The following is a 14,743-nucleotide window of genomic DNA, read 5'->3' as shown; positions in this document are numbered from 1 at the left end:
CGGATAGATATTTTTCGCGTCCTCATTTTTAACTGACATTTGTTCTATTATGTTTTTTTTGTTGCTTTTATACTTTCGATTGTTATTTGGTTTTAATGTCCCCAAGAATTTGTGACCTATTTGAATAATTCCTTTGTTTGGGGTATTGGTAAATATTCACGTGCACAGGGGCTGATGCAAGAGGGGGGAGGAGGGATATAGCTGGCCTTTGCTCAGATAGAGCTCAGGGTGGAACCAAATTCGGAACCCCCTCGTCCAAAAAGTGGAACCCTCGAAGGACCAAAGAATATTCTCGGAATAAAGCATAGCGGGTCACGCTTCTACACCAAATTGCTATTGTGGTTGTGACTACTCCTGCTCTCAAGGTGAGGCTCTCGCCCTGCGTAAGTTGCCATCATTTTGTGATGGGGAGACACCTGCCTCCAGCTTGAGAAAAGGATCCAGCTGAACGCGGCAAAAAGGGCCTGTGTTGTACCCGTCACGGTGTTCGAGTTGCCCTTGAATATAATTCTAAATGTGTCGGCGCAATAGTGCTTTACCAACATATATGACTCTGCCCTTCGCCACCATCGGCAAGATAAAGGTCCTCGCCTGCCCCGCTGGGAATCCACTTTCAGAGGACTGCTGCAGGCAGAGGCGCAACTAGAACCACATTTTGGGGCGGGGAGAGCTACTAAAAATGTTGGGGCAGGGGGCTAATTTTTCCAGCAATAGGCAGAGTGGAGATGCAGGGGCTCTAAGAAGGGATAAAAAAAAACAGCAGAGCCTCGTTAACAAGCACATGGTCTATTAAAGACCTGTGAAGTAATCGGGTGCGGCTGCGATAAGACGTAAGCCGGACCAGGCAGCCCGGGAAGTTGTCTCAGCCCAGGATGACACGACGGGGGGGTAGGGGGGGGGGGGTGGTCAGTGTTTGGGGACTGAAGCCCTATGGGCGTTGCGCGCCTGGCTGCAAGCACGTCATCCCAACAGTGTGGCTCAGAAAGCCAATGGCTGAACAAAGCCGAAGGCACTGACAAAACCTATTTTTTACCCTAATAAGGATCAAATGTAATAATCATCGCTGAGGGAGATGTAGGGATATCACTGATTGACCGGGATGTGAGAAACCGGCCCAGGTGAGTACTTGAATCCACACCAGGAAAGCCCTCCCATAAAACAATACACATCCAAATAAATAAATAAAAATAAACATCCAAAATTGTTGATCTCAAAGGCTTGGAAAGGGGAAATCGCACTGCCACTGCCCGGTCCTCAGGCCAATTGACCTCTTGGACCAAACAAAATAAGGCAGACACAAAAGAAATCTGAAATAGCTATTCACGTTCGGCCCCGCATTCATTGAAACAACCAGCTTTGAGTGCACGTCACCACCGGAGCCTCCCCCAGGCACCCAAACAAGACAGGCCCAGGGCTCACAGGATGTTGAGCGGTCGCCGGACTTAAACCCGGTTCCTTCTCTAAATTGGCAACTCTGGCCCTGTCCGTAATACCTCATTATCTCTCCACAGCTACGTCTTGTCTTTGTTTCTAATTGCATCAAACACGCGAGCTTCCGTATAAAAGGCGGTGGCAATTAACAGAAGGCCATTTCTTGGTACCAGTGATTACTTACATATACACCCCACGCATGCTGCTCAATCAGTGTTGCTATATTTTCCTGGTTGTGCTGTAAAAAATTGGTTTGTAGTACGGAGCCAGCAGATAATAGCCCACCGTGTAACGATGCGCCGGCTTCCTTGTTAACATAGAGCACACTGTGTGCTCTCTTGCAATGGATTAATTACAAGTGGGAGAGGAGTGGGAAGTGCTGGGAACAGGCACCCTCGGAATGCCTGTGCGCCACGGCTGGTCCGCTTCACAGCCATAGTGAAGACTCTTCGTATCTGCTTTTTAAATAAACAAGTAGATAAGAAAAGTCATCACAACAGCCGTGAAGTAGGCAAGCCAGTCCGGGTGGGCCGGCCCAAAAAGCGAAAAGGAGGCACCCTGGAATCCTTATTCCCAATGGCGGAGCACCGTTTAACATAAACGGTGACGCGAGCCAATGGGAATAAGGTGCGGGGCTTCAAGCCCTTTTCAGAAAGTACTCATCAGCATAAAATCTTGCCGAGCAAGCTGCACATGTGGCAGCAACGCTAGGCGAGACCTAAAAAGAAGCTTCTGAATTTTAATCAACTATTTTATTTACAGAGAATTTCTAGGATAGAATTTTGCCTTGTAAGCCAGTTATTGGCACATTTCTCAAAATATACCCCAAATCAAGGACCACGCCAGTGCAACCCTTTAACTATCTAAAATGGATAGAAATTATGAACCCTAGAAATAACAAGCATTGGCATAGCCAATAGGTCTAGCTTTTGGGACCTTATAAGTATTTAGTTATGCAGCAAGATACAGTGTTTAAATATATATATATATTTTTTTAAATGAGGCAATATGGAGAAGTAATACCTGCCTGCGTTTGGTTGCTCTATTGAAATATGCAGCTTTGCAACAAGAGAACTCCTCCGCTCACCATCCCCATGAGTGACAAGGAAAGTATGGCACTTGTTGCAAATGTATTTAGCGTCTACTACAAAAAGTTACAAGGATAGTAATGCTTAAGTAACGTTTCCATAAATACAAGGTTCCCTTTGGAGAGCAGATCCTCTTTCTGCTCCTCAGAAAGATCCGCTAGTTGTCTTTTAAACATTACACTCTACCAACACACACCCAATGTATTCCAACGCTCCGACATTGCACATTCTACTTTACTTACAACACAGATCACTTGGGCCCCCTCACCTGCATTTCGACACACCTAGCCATGCCAGTGCACAGGCAAGACTGAACTCTTTAACAGCTATGTATGGCAGATCCTGCATAGTTTTTGTTGCTATTGATGGCAGACTCACCTGTGTCAATGTATTTATCTGTGACAGCTTTCCTCCCAGTCTCTGGGCAATTGAGAAAGTCTACTACTGATGAAAGTAGCAAATGATAGTTTAATTCACGATGTATGGTAATCACTGCCAAGAGTGAGCACTGAATGATTCTGCATATATTGTGCACGCCACGGAGAATTTTAAGATTTACAAGTAGTTTTGATTGGGCACACTACAGACCACGGAATTAACTTGCATGTTAATGGCGCCCTCTGTCCGGGCCACACAAAGCTCACTCGAAAGCAGCGCAGCTCCTTCTATTGAAAGAGCGGCCCGGGCGCTCGTTCATCTGAGGTAGAAAAGCCTTCAGGAATTTTCCTCACGCAGCCCACCGCCCTCTGTCGATCCTGCTCGGACAATTGCAGGTGGCTGACAGAGCTCTGCCCTGCTGATACCTACATAGAAGCCCCACTGAAAAGGATCAAGGCCTCTGTGTTCCATCAATTTAATATCCCAGCACCATTAGAAACGCCTTAAGATGACACATGCAGGCTGTGCAATTAAATCATTTGATCTCAGTTTAATCACTTAGAAATCCGAATTTATCCAATCCTTGAATGGCGCTAATAACGCTGTTAAATATATTAGGTTTGTGAAATTTATGGAGCTACACGAAAACAGTTATGCAAACAAACGGAAAGCAAGGACACTGCATCTAGTAACTAAAATGTTAGACCCAGCTATGTAGGGCTGTGTTAATAAGAGTACTTTCAATAGGGAAGTGTAATGGTGAGATAAAGGGGAAGGATGTTTCTGCTAGTGGATTAGAGGCATGAGGTGAATGTAAAATGTCCTAGCTATTGTGAAGGAAAGTTTCAATTCTATTAAGGACACGGAGGAATGTATTATGCATTTTCTCTCTTTAATTTTAGCTCAGCATCACAAACATCTCTACTATGCAACTTTAAAACACAAGACTACATTTTCCAAGAGTTTTTGGTTCATAAAAGAAACAATCCACCAATGGCTTCACAGTGTCTCTCATAAAGGTCCCATCAAGGAATATCACTTCATCTTTCTTTGTACAAAGGTTATGCCATCCATCCATACTCAAAATTCTTGTTTTGGATTGTTGTCTAGGGAATACAGAGTTCTCAAAGAGTGCGAAAGAACTGCACAATAGTCAACAACAATCTTGCTTACATTGTCAATTAAGGAACAGCATTAGAGTTAAATATGCAAATTCTACTTACCCTCACGGAGTAGCCATGACCTTCTGCTTGTGGGTGTCAGAGAGACCGTAGTATTACAGGGAGGGAATCCTCACTTCCGTGACCTTAATAGAATTGAAACTTTCCTTCATGATAGCTAGGCAATTTTACATTCTGTTGTGAGAACGTAAGCTCGAATTATATACGTTTATACTTAATAACCACCAAAGACGCAACCTTCAGAACAGGTTTGAAATAGAATTTCATAAAAGTGACATAAGTGGACTAATCCACCGCACTCAGGATGCCCTCCCAGCATCCTCCTAAATGAAAGGCTTTTGTGCACCATAGCTCCTCTGGTGGACGAAGCTGCAAAAATTGAAGTATCGATGTCTGCCTCCTGCATCACCCATTTCACCCATCTCGCAATTGTTGGAGATGAGACCACCTTAAACAGGTCCTTCAGAGCTATGAATAACTGCGATGTTCTCGAAGGGTGGAATTCCTACGTAATCGCTTCGTAAGCCCGGAGGCATCTCACCACACACAGCTTTGGATGTTGTGGAAAATCTGAATAGTTTGTCCTCCTTGAGATAGAAAAATAGACCCCTTCTAGGGTTAAAATTCTGGGAGAGATATCGAGAGCTCGTACATCTAACACTCTTGCAGAAGATCAAGATAAGAGAATGGTCAGTTTCCTTGAAAGCTGTTTTTGTGACAGAAATTCATTATCGTGCCAAGATTCTAAAACCATCTAAATACCTCATTAACATCCCAAAAAGATGAGTACTTGGGTATTGGGGGTATTTCAAGGTGTCTCGTTTACAAACTGCAGGTATTTTGCACCCAGTGGCCTGTAGAAATGGTGCCATCTTTATACAGAAAAATAAATTTGTTTAAATAGGCGGAATTTAAAGTGAATACGCTTCATCAAGTTTTAAGATGTAATTAGCTTAATTGAAAGTGAAGAGCCATATGTCGGGTCTGGTGGCACAGTGGACAAATGTATCCACTGTAGGGGCCTGTGTTCGATCTCATGGTCTCGGGTTCTAATCCCGGCGGGTCCACTCAGCCTTTCATCTATCTGAGGTCGATAAAATGAGTACCATTGAGTTGGGTAAGAATATACATCTGTTATTCAGCGCCTTGAGACTTTCGGTTGATACGTGCGCTATACAAAAGTACATGTTATGTTATGTTAAGTTATATGTCTGATTCTAGCACTGCACATTATCAGGCATTGCTATCTGCAGCCTGAAGATATTAGTGTTAAATAAACACAGCCTTCCCTGTACTTATTTAAAATAGAACTTGAGGCTGTGAGCTACTCTGAAGGTGTCCGTGAGGTACTGGTAGCTCGCGATCGACTGGTTGGAGACACCGCTCTTAGACAATCAAGATACTGATGCATGAGGAGAATATCATCTAGATGGATGATAATGCATACTCCCATTGCGCGCAGCCATTCCATGGCTGGACGCATAATCTTGGTGAAACATCAAGGGCCTGAGGAAAGGCCCAATGGAAAGCACATGAGCTCTTAGACCTGGTTCCTCCATATGAATTGCAGAAACTGTCGGTGGGGATGGAAAATTGGGACGGTTCAGTAGGCATCTTGAAGATCCAAGCGTACTAACCAGTCTTTCGATTGAAGGATGTCCCTGAGCAAGTGAATCCACCCTATTTTGAAATGACGATACACCACCTAGTTGTTTCCGAGGTTTATGACTAGTCCAAATCCTTTGACCTTTTTTTGCAGCAGAAAGACAGTGCTGATGTAACCCTTGGGGTGAAGGGATTTCAAGGATATCGCCCCTTTCCAAATAAGAGTATTAATCGCCTGATCTTTTAAGTGTCTTGCTTCGTGGGTGAAGTTCAAGGTTAGGGGACAAACCCATTGGCAGAGAATTCCTTAGAATTCAATATGAAAACCTTGCCCCGTCTGAGGGACCCACTAACCACCTGTAACAACCCTCCATTTGTGCGGGAAATATCTGAGCATACCTGCCTTGCACTTTTACAAGGGAAGAAAGGGGATTGCTGGTCGTTGGAACCTCCGGAAGCATTGGCGATCCTTTTGAAAGTACCTCGACCACCTCTGCCACGTCTGAAGCTGTGGGAGGGGCAGAACCCCTGAAACGTTTCTGGTCCTGTACTGCATGGTTCTTTTAGCTTGGAGCTTGTGGGAAGCTTAGTTGAAGGAACGGCTGAGTAAGCGCTCTGCCACATTTTTAGGCTAAATACCTTCCAAATTTTTTGACAAAATGACATCTAACTCTTTGTCCTCACAGGACTTCCAGGACCAGTTAAGGCCCTTTTTGGGCTCCTTGATTCATTTAATAATGAACGTGGCCATCTTGGGATCGATCTTTGGGGTAGACACCACCTTCCCTGCTAGAGACGGCCTGGGACACTCTGCTGCAAGCGTTACTCGAAACTCATTGCCCAGTGGTTTCCCAATCCAGCTGCCCACATATTGGACCACCTTAGTGGGCGGAGCCCAGTCTGGGGAACAGGGGTGGAAAATGTCATTGGGGTTAAACATTTCCGAAGGAACATTAGGGTCGCCCCGTCCACTGACTCAATTCTGGGATGTTTGGGACCGCCTTCCAGTCTCCACGGTCTAGTAGGGCCTGGTTCATCCCCAGAGTCAACATCATCTGAATCCTCCCCGGCATCATCTCCCGAGGAGAGATTGATAGTCATGGGGGATAGTCCCGTAAAGTCCTTACCGAATGTCTTCAAGAGTGTCTGCCCTTCTTTTCAAGAAGGCTAAACATAGCCTTTCAAAAGCATCGAGAGGGTGCTGGGTTACCGTGTCCCTTAGGGACCACCTGTTCAGTGTTACACCTCAGAAACCCTTTCTGCCCCCCCCTGCAGGGGAAGATCCCTTAGGTTTTGCAGCTGGAAGAATGCTGGTTTTTGATGCAAGAAACAGTAAATGCTCGTTGATAGGCTCAAGCATTGTAGAAATTGTGCGCTTCATTTTTTGATGATACGGAGCCGCATGTAGATACCGTCTCTGCGTGTGTAGGCTCTTCTTTTTCTTTGCCCATCAATGCAGATCTAGAGCTCCACTCCTGAGTAATTAGGTACTTTTTGCTAAAAAAGCACCAAAGCTTTTTTGCTTCACAAAATAATTTATTTTGACAGTGTCCTGGGATGTTGCCCCTGAAAACGACAGGCTACAAGCGTGTCACGCACGCTAGAACCAGATGTCTTTTAGTGACCCGCACGACGGCTGCCTATGGTGTTTTTCGTCACGAAGCTTAACTCTTAAAGTCCTGTAACAAATGCTCCTTGATGCACCCCAAAGCCATGAAAGTGCGAGAAACCAAGCTCTAGGTTACCAAACACAAGAAGTAGGCAGCTACTTCTCCTTTGACTCTGTCTCCTGTAGTGCCATTTCCAGATCATTAGAGCATAATCATGACAATACCATACATAGAGGAAGACTTCTCTCATGATTCTCTGCTTCAGTAGCAGGGTTTCAAGAGGATGGAGTCTATTTTGGGGTAAAATTCTGATGTAATGAAGATGTTTAACAAGTCCAGCATGATTATGAAGAGGCAGTTCATTTGCTGTCTTACATTATATAGATGTTGGTTTGTACCTTGACTTACAAAATACCGGTTGCCATGGGACCTGCCCTGAATCTGCGCTTGATTTACCTTTAGGGTCCACAACTGAAGAAAGTGCATCAATTGCCGTTGTCGTTTGGAATGCAGCAGACGTTTTCGACCTGCCACTCCCCACTGAAGAATTCAAAGCTAGTTTCCCAAAAGAGTTTGTTATCTGACCTTCCACTACAAAGCATCTTTTGCCATTTAACATAACTTTTTTCGACCTAATGATGACAGCTTAGTCAAACCCATTTTCATCTCTGGCAGTAAACTGCCCCATTGCTAGGTGCCGCAAACCAATGCCGGAAACCAGCATCCTGGGACCGGTTTCGGTCCATCACCCCTTATCAGCCAGACAAGCTTGAATCCAGTGGCACAGTGAGCATGGGACCCACGTCTGGGCATACAATTCCCACCTAGTGTGACAAAGACAAATGGAACAAATGATGGACGCAATGCTTAACAATGCAAACATTCACCTCCAGTCACAAAGATCTGGGTCTAATCCATCGTTCTTTTGCTCGCCACGCCAGCCCAGTTTGGACCCAGCCATGTGTAGTGGTGCCATATCCAGAAGACATTTGAGTTAATCTTTCATGTGTTCTATAGGGGTGTGCTGTTTGGGAGAATGAATGAAACCCTGGCACCCTCCTCCATTCCCCAGAGCATCCATGCTCCCAGTTCCTGTCCTCCAGGCACATCATATTTCCTAAAATATGAAAAGCTGAAGTGCAAGTAATGTGCCCTATGGCAAATGAACAGACATTGTTACTCTGATCAGTTTTTTTTTTCTAACTGGAAAAGTCACTGTAAGCCTAATTAAAGTATGCTGTTAGATTGTTCCTGTCTTTGTATACTGGATCTGTGCACCTAGTCTTGTGACAGAAAAAGTCTGCTTAGTAGTGTGTATATCCAGTGTCGTGATATAGCATCTTTGGAATTGATGATAACCAGTAGTCTTCTTGATAATATTAGCCCTTGTTTGTTGATAACTATTACTTTGTATACCAATTATTTTTTGTTACATTCGTATATGCCTTATAAAAAAATTGTTGAGCACAAAAATGAATCTTATTGATTTCAGATAACACCGGTTGTGCCTCTATCCAATGATTCCTGGTCTATGTCTTTTGCAAAGTATCTAGAACTTCGGTTCTATGGGCATCAGTACACCCGACGAGCCAACGTCGATCCTTGTGGACACTCCATACACCATGATTACCACCAATATTTCTCCTATAATCAAATGGTGGCTTCTTTCAGGTAAACCTCTTACGCGATGGGGATGAGCATGATTCTCTTTGGAAGGAATTTGCCATGATATTAATTTTAATCTGAATCACATTCCATTGCATTGTTTTTTGATGGTATGAGTAGAATCTACAAGCTCAATACTTCAACAAGTGTGGACTGTGTCGAGGCTCATGCAATGCATTACTAACTTAAATTGTCCACAATGTTTTGTTGATTGTATTGTATTTTTCCAAAGATTGTGTAGATAAATTCCATAAGGGTCATTTGCCAACCTAAGGAGTCTATCCCACTGAATGCCCTGCCTTAGTGAGTTATCCCTTAATATCACATGGAAAAAGTGAACATTAAATCCAGGATCATAAAATTGTTATTGACTAATTGGATCTCAGGCCTGTCCTCTGATAGTAAAGGATCGAAGGACAGGTATTGCATTTAATTCACAAAATCTTTATTCGGATGATAAAACCATACAAGAATACAGATAGCATTATCATTATACAAGTCTTTGCTAAAAATGACATAATATATTAATCATTAAAACATAAATATCTTGTTTCACTGAGTCAATACAGCAATTAATCTAGTTTTGATATCCTAAATGCCAAGACTCGCATAAAACCGGAAATATGCCTCATTCATTAAGGGGCATTTGGAAAAAAATCATGTTGGGCCTTATTTGGTTACATTAAAAAAACTTTAACATGGTAATTAAAAACAGATTTATGGGCCAACTCAAATTAGAGTAAAACATTACACAATGCAGGGTGCCCTGTGGAGACTCATTACCGCAGCCACAGGGCAGCCTTGCATCAGAACGTGCTTAGACACACGGGGATGCTAAAAGGTGATGAAGTTGGTTGAACCTAAACCTTGCCAAAAAAAACTTATCTTGCTGCAGGTGAACCTTGGCTGGGTACGGCTCCATCCTCTGCATGGTTTTCAACAACATGCGACCCTGCACTGATGGATTCTGCAGCTCATGCTGCTCTGTCTCCGATTGCATGCGATCCAAGAACAACCTTTTAACACACCTCAGCTCATGCATGGACAGAGAAGTAGGATCTTCGAAAATAGCATAGGGAGGCAAAATTTGCCTTCACATTATCTATCCACTGTAATTTGTATGCCCGATTAAGAGCCAAGCAGTCCGCAAGGATCAACCAATTTAACTTTAGTTCACGTTCTCGAGCAGTACCTATCAAACCATTTAAGATTTTGGGAGCTCGGTCTGCAAGGGGCAGATGTGGACATTCATTTATGAATATTCAAAGTCTTCCAAAACCCAACAAGTTCTGAACTCTCATATTATTTGCGAAAAGATGGTTTAAGGGACTGGCGGTCCTCCTGGGATAATTTTAGCCTTCTCCCCTGATCAGCCTTGAATAGCCTCGTAAGAAGCCCCCTCTGCTGTAACTGAGGGGGCATGGGAACATCCAAGGTTGAGGATATGGTGTTGTGGTCGCTAAAAGGACTAAAAGTGATATTGAAATGGGACATCAACAAGTATAACTGGGCAGAGACAAATATAGAATCAATAAATGACCTGCATTCCCTTCCTTTGAAGGCGGGCAAATTATGGGATTAGGGGAGTTTACCAATTTCTCCAGAGCAAAAACCAAGTTGTAAGATTCCAAAATCTCACAGAGCTCCTGGCCTTTTGTCGAAAGTACAAAATATAACCCTTCCTTGAGCAATCATCTAGAATTAGAAACATCAGGTTCCTGGGGTGAATCACATAAATGACGATTGAAATCCCCCACAAGCACAATTTGGTCGCGCCCAGAACCCTTTTAAGACAGCAACTTTAGGGTCCGGTCAGGTCAAGGCGAGAGACACAACAGTCCTTGTCACTACCCCCTTTGACACTATAGAAGTTGATTACCATTATCTGGAAGAAACCTGGCAGTGACAAGTGCAACCCCTGCATAGTCTGGGCCTGTCAATAAGGATCACAAATATGACCACTTAGTTCCACTGCAATGAACATTGATCAAACCTCCCTTGGCCCTCCCTGCCACGGAAGACCGAGCTAGTTCAAAATAGATGATATAGCCCTCCATGAAAAAGTTATTAACTTCCCCTGTTTTTTGGAGGCAACATATATCACAAGATTTAATAAATTGCAACCATCGAGGATCAATGAACTTGGTGGAGAGACCAGCAATGCCCCACAACTTGAGGGTTTAGCCTTTGAAGGGTTTAGACTTTGGAGGACCACAGGCAACTGGCAGTCAATCACTTGACTCCAAATCAATGAGGGAGGAATCTATTGAAAGACTGGGGGGTGGGTGGCGTAGATGCCTAGCACTCACTGATTGGAGGTGTCCCCCTCATAGGACCCTGAAGCCCTAAGGTTCAAGCTGTTCTCCCCTGCCTATAAAAAGAACTCAGAGGGAAGGCAACTAGCCCAGCTGCGTCACATTACCTAAAAGAGGGGAGGGCTAAGAGGAGTTGTGCCACATACCGGGGGGTTATTAAAATTGACTACCACACAATTACCTGCACAAGGTTTCCTGTCCATGCCTACCCAACTCACTCTATCCGCCATAATTATAGAATCCATGAACCTCCTATTACAACATGGTGTGAATTGAATCAATGCACCACTGTGTTTTTAAGCTCATTAAATGATTTATTCAAAGTTTTGGAATGGGGGGGTGTACATTACCTTACACAATGACATAAATGGTCGCTTCAGGTGGCAGGTTAAGCACAACTCGAGTGTTCATAGGGGACAAGGTGTGCATTCTTTCCCCCTTGTTCTTTGCAGGGCATGGAGGGGCCGCTACCACCTGCACCCCTGTCACGCTCTCTGATACTGGAGCAACTAGGGGAAGGCCCGCAACAGGGACATTTTTGGGGTGGGTTCTATCACTAGGCAACTAGATTCAGTAGGCCCCTGTTCATATTCAGAACCCTGCTCTTGGTAGCCCAAGGGAGAGCCTTGTCAGGATTGGATTCAAATTTTTATTTAATAGTGTCACAAACTCCTCTAGATTTGGATTCAACTTTTTATTTAATAGTGTCACTAACTCCATTTGAAAGTCTCTACTGGAAGTAGAACAACCTTCTTGACAATTTGGGTTGGTTTTGAGTTGAGAAGCCACATTAACCTGGGCAGGTGGCTGGGCTATGGCACAAGGCTCTGCTTATGCTTGTGCCTAGGACTGACAGCCTTTGTGAGGTTACTAGAAGGGCAGTTGCCCAACATATCCACCCCCCTGGCAATACTGGGTGCCTGAACCCTGAGGCGACCCACTTGTTCCTCTGCACGCAGGAGACCTGTGTATACGTGGGGGGAGGCTGTCTTTATTCACAGAAAACCTTCTTTCAGCCAACTACCCCCACCGCCCGATTAAGAAAACCCTTCTATGGTAGAGACTCAAGGGACAGCAGACGGTGGGGGGGGGGGGGGGGGGGGGGTGGCATTTAGTGGAAGACCCTTTCTTCTTCCCCATGATTGTGGAACTTGTGGAGCCCTTGAGTACCATTCAGCCCTCCTCCCTAAACAAAAATAACAGGGCTACAACCACTCAAATCACCGCCCCTGTAGAAAAAAAAGGACCATGCTGTGTCAAAAACACCCAGCCACACCAAGCCCACGAAAGTCTGAAGACGATAAAATAGTCTATAAACTGTCACAGATCTGGTGATTGGTTATAATAGGCAATCGCGACAGTCAAAGAGCAAGTGGGACCAAAGAAAACACCAAGGCAAGGGCAAGAAGTTACTCATGGTAGTCAGCCTTCTCCTTCTCTGCAACCTGCAATGTGAGCCAAGGGAGGTGGCCCTGCCCCAGCTCTTCCTGTCGGTGCAGGACAGGCCCACCCTTGGCCCAGGCTTTGCTTGTCAGGGCAGCACTTTATAGTGCGTATTGGCAAGTCCTGCCTCAATAGTGACTGACGGCGCCGCCTGGTGCTTACTATTCTGAAACTTGGTGTCTCGACATGTATCACAAATTTGCTGTTGAGGAAAACATAAATAGGTCAATGTGCTGCTTTGTGCTTAACAAAAAATAAATCTCCTTGGGCAGTAGAGAATACTGACCATATTGGATCTTAAATATAAATTGATTGCCATGTCTATATTAAGTGACATTGAATGATTGAGCAACTTCGGCAGAGGGAACTCTGATGAGGAAGAAGAAAACTATTTGCTGAGCAAGTATTTGCTCTCAATGTCTGCACAGGATTACTAAGCTGTTACTAAAGACATGCTTATGTTCAAAACACCACTATTTTTGTCTCCAGGGTAAATGCAATTTAAAAAAAAGAACTGCCCAGTTCACCAGGAACACATTTTCTTATTTGCAACTATAATTCTGATAGCTAATCGAACCAACAGATTGGTCTCACGTTTTAGACCATACACAGTCACACATTCAACCTGGACCCAGAGATTGAGCTTGCACAGGCGTTCGACCTTGAGAATAGGCCTCGCCCAGGTATTTGAACTGACAAAAGTTATGTAATCAGATGATGTTGGAAATGACCCTTTCTGCCAGGTTACCCCCAGATGTTTTGCCTTCCTACTCCCCTTTTTGCTGAATTTGTTTTTGTTAGGCTTAGGACTGTCTGCACTTTACCACAGCATGTAATTTGAGGCATATGAGCTAGTGCTAAAGTGCATGTGCTCTCTACCTAAAACATGGTAACATTGGCTTATCCACAATTGGCATATTTAATATATGTATACGTCCCTAGTAAGGTGCGCTATATATGCCCAAGGCCTGTAAATTTAATAATACTAGTGGGCTTGAAGCACTGATTGTGTCATCCATTTAAGTAGCCCTTTAAACATGTCTCAGACCTGCCATTGCAGAGCCTGTGTCTGCAGTTTTAAACTGCCAGGTTGACCTGATAAGTTAACCCTCTTGCCAGGCCCTAACCTTACTTTCTAATACATCTACTTCACCCCTCAGGTAGACCCTGGACAGCCCAAGGGCAGGGTGCACTGTATTTAAAAAGTAGGAAATGCACTTTTAAGTTTTACATGCCCTAGTTGTGAAAAACCCTTGCATTTGTTTTTCACTACTGCAAGACTGATCTCTCCCATAGGACAACATTAGGACTACCTTATTACAGTTTATGATGAGTGTTTCCAATTGGGAAAAGATTGGACCCCGAAGTTTGGCGTCTCTGGAATCACGATTTAAAATCACAACTTATGGTCAAGTCAGATTTTAAATTGTAATTGTGAAAATGCCACTTTTAGAAAGTTGGAATTTTCTTACTTTAGCCATTTGGTGTCTGCTGCCTGTTTCTGAATACACGTCTGGGTTGGTAGACTGCTGTGCTTTGTGCATTCCCTCTAGATAGCAACACAAAGGGAGCATAGCTGTGACTTGATGGGCCATCCACATCCTGATGGGACATCCTGGGCAGGATTGAAGGGAGGAGCTGGAAACAGACTCACACTTGAATGGGCTGTGTCGTATCCCTACACAAAGGGCTGCATAACCCCTGTAATGAGTCTGAAGCCAGGGCAGGAAGGGCCTCTCTTTTAGTCTCCCCCACTCCAAAGGCACAAATGGGTCAAAGTACCGGCCTCAGACTCCACAAATTTAGTACACTTTTTGACCTGTGGATACTCTGCCAGGAAATACTGCTGTGCTGTTGAAAGGACTGCCACTCTGCTGGATTCCTGCTTTACTCTGCTAACCTGCTGGCCTTCCCGCCTGGGTGAGAAAGACTGGACCCACATCACTTCAACCCAGAATTCAGAGCGGGACTCCAAGGGCTTGCTTGCTGGCTTGCCTCCTTTTTTAAAGTCAAAGGGACATCAAAGA

General features: G+C 44.3%; 1 protein-coding gene across 3 annotated transcripts in view; it reads left to right on the top strand.

Annotated features, from left to right (window-relative positions):
- Positions 1-14,743, top strand: part of PIKFYVE (phosphoinositide kinase, FYVE-type zinc finger containing) — a 2,037,960-nt gene that overhangs the window by 1,076,972 nt on the left and 946,245 nt on the right. For all 3 annotated transcript variants that reach the window (XM_085648834.1, XM_085648836.1, XM_085648835.1), the window contains one exon: positions 8,786-8,964. In XM_085648834.1, the coding sequence (XP_085504960.1) occupies positions 8,786-8,964 (179 nt within the window). The remainder of the gene's footprint in view (positions 1-8,785; positions 8,965-14,743) is intronic.

Source organism: Triturus cristatus, chromosome 3_2 (assembly GCF_964204655.1).
Source record: "Triturus cristatus chromosome 3_2, aTriCri1.1, whole genome shotgun sequence".
In the NCBI taxonomy this organism is placed as follows: Eukaryota; Metazoa; Chordata; class Amphibia; order Caudata; family Salamandridae; genus Triturus; species Triturus cristatus.
Note: the sequence above shows the minus strand (reverse complement) of the source record. Positions and strands in the feature narration are given on the sequence as shown.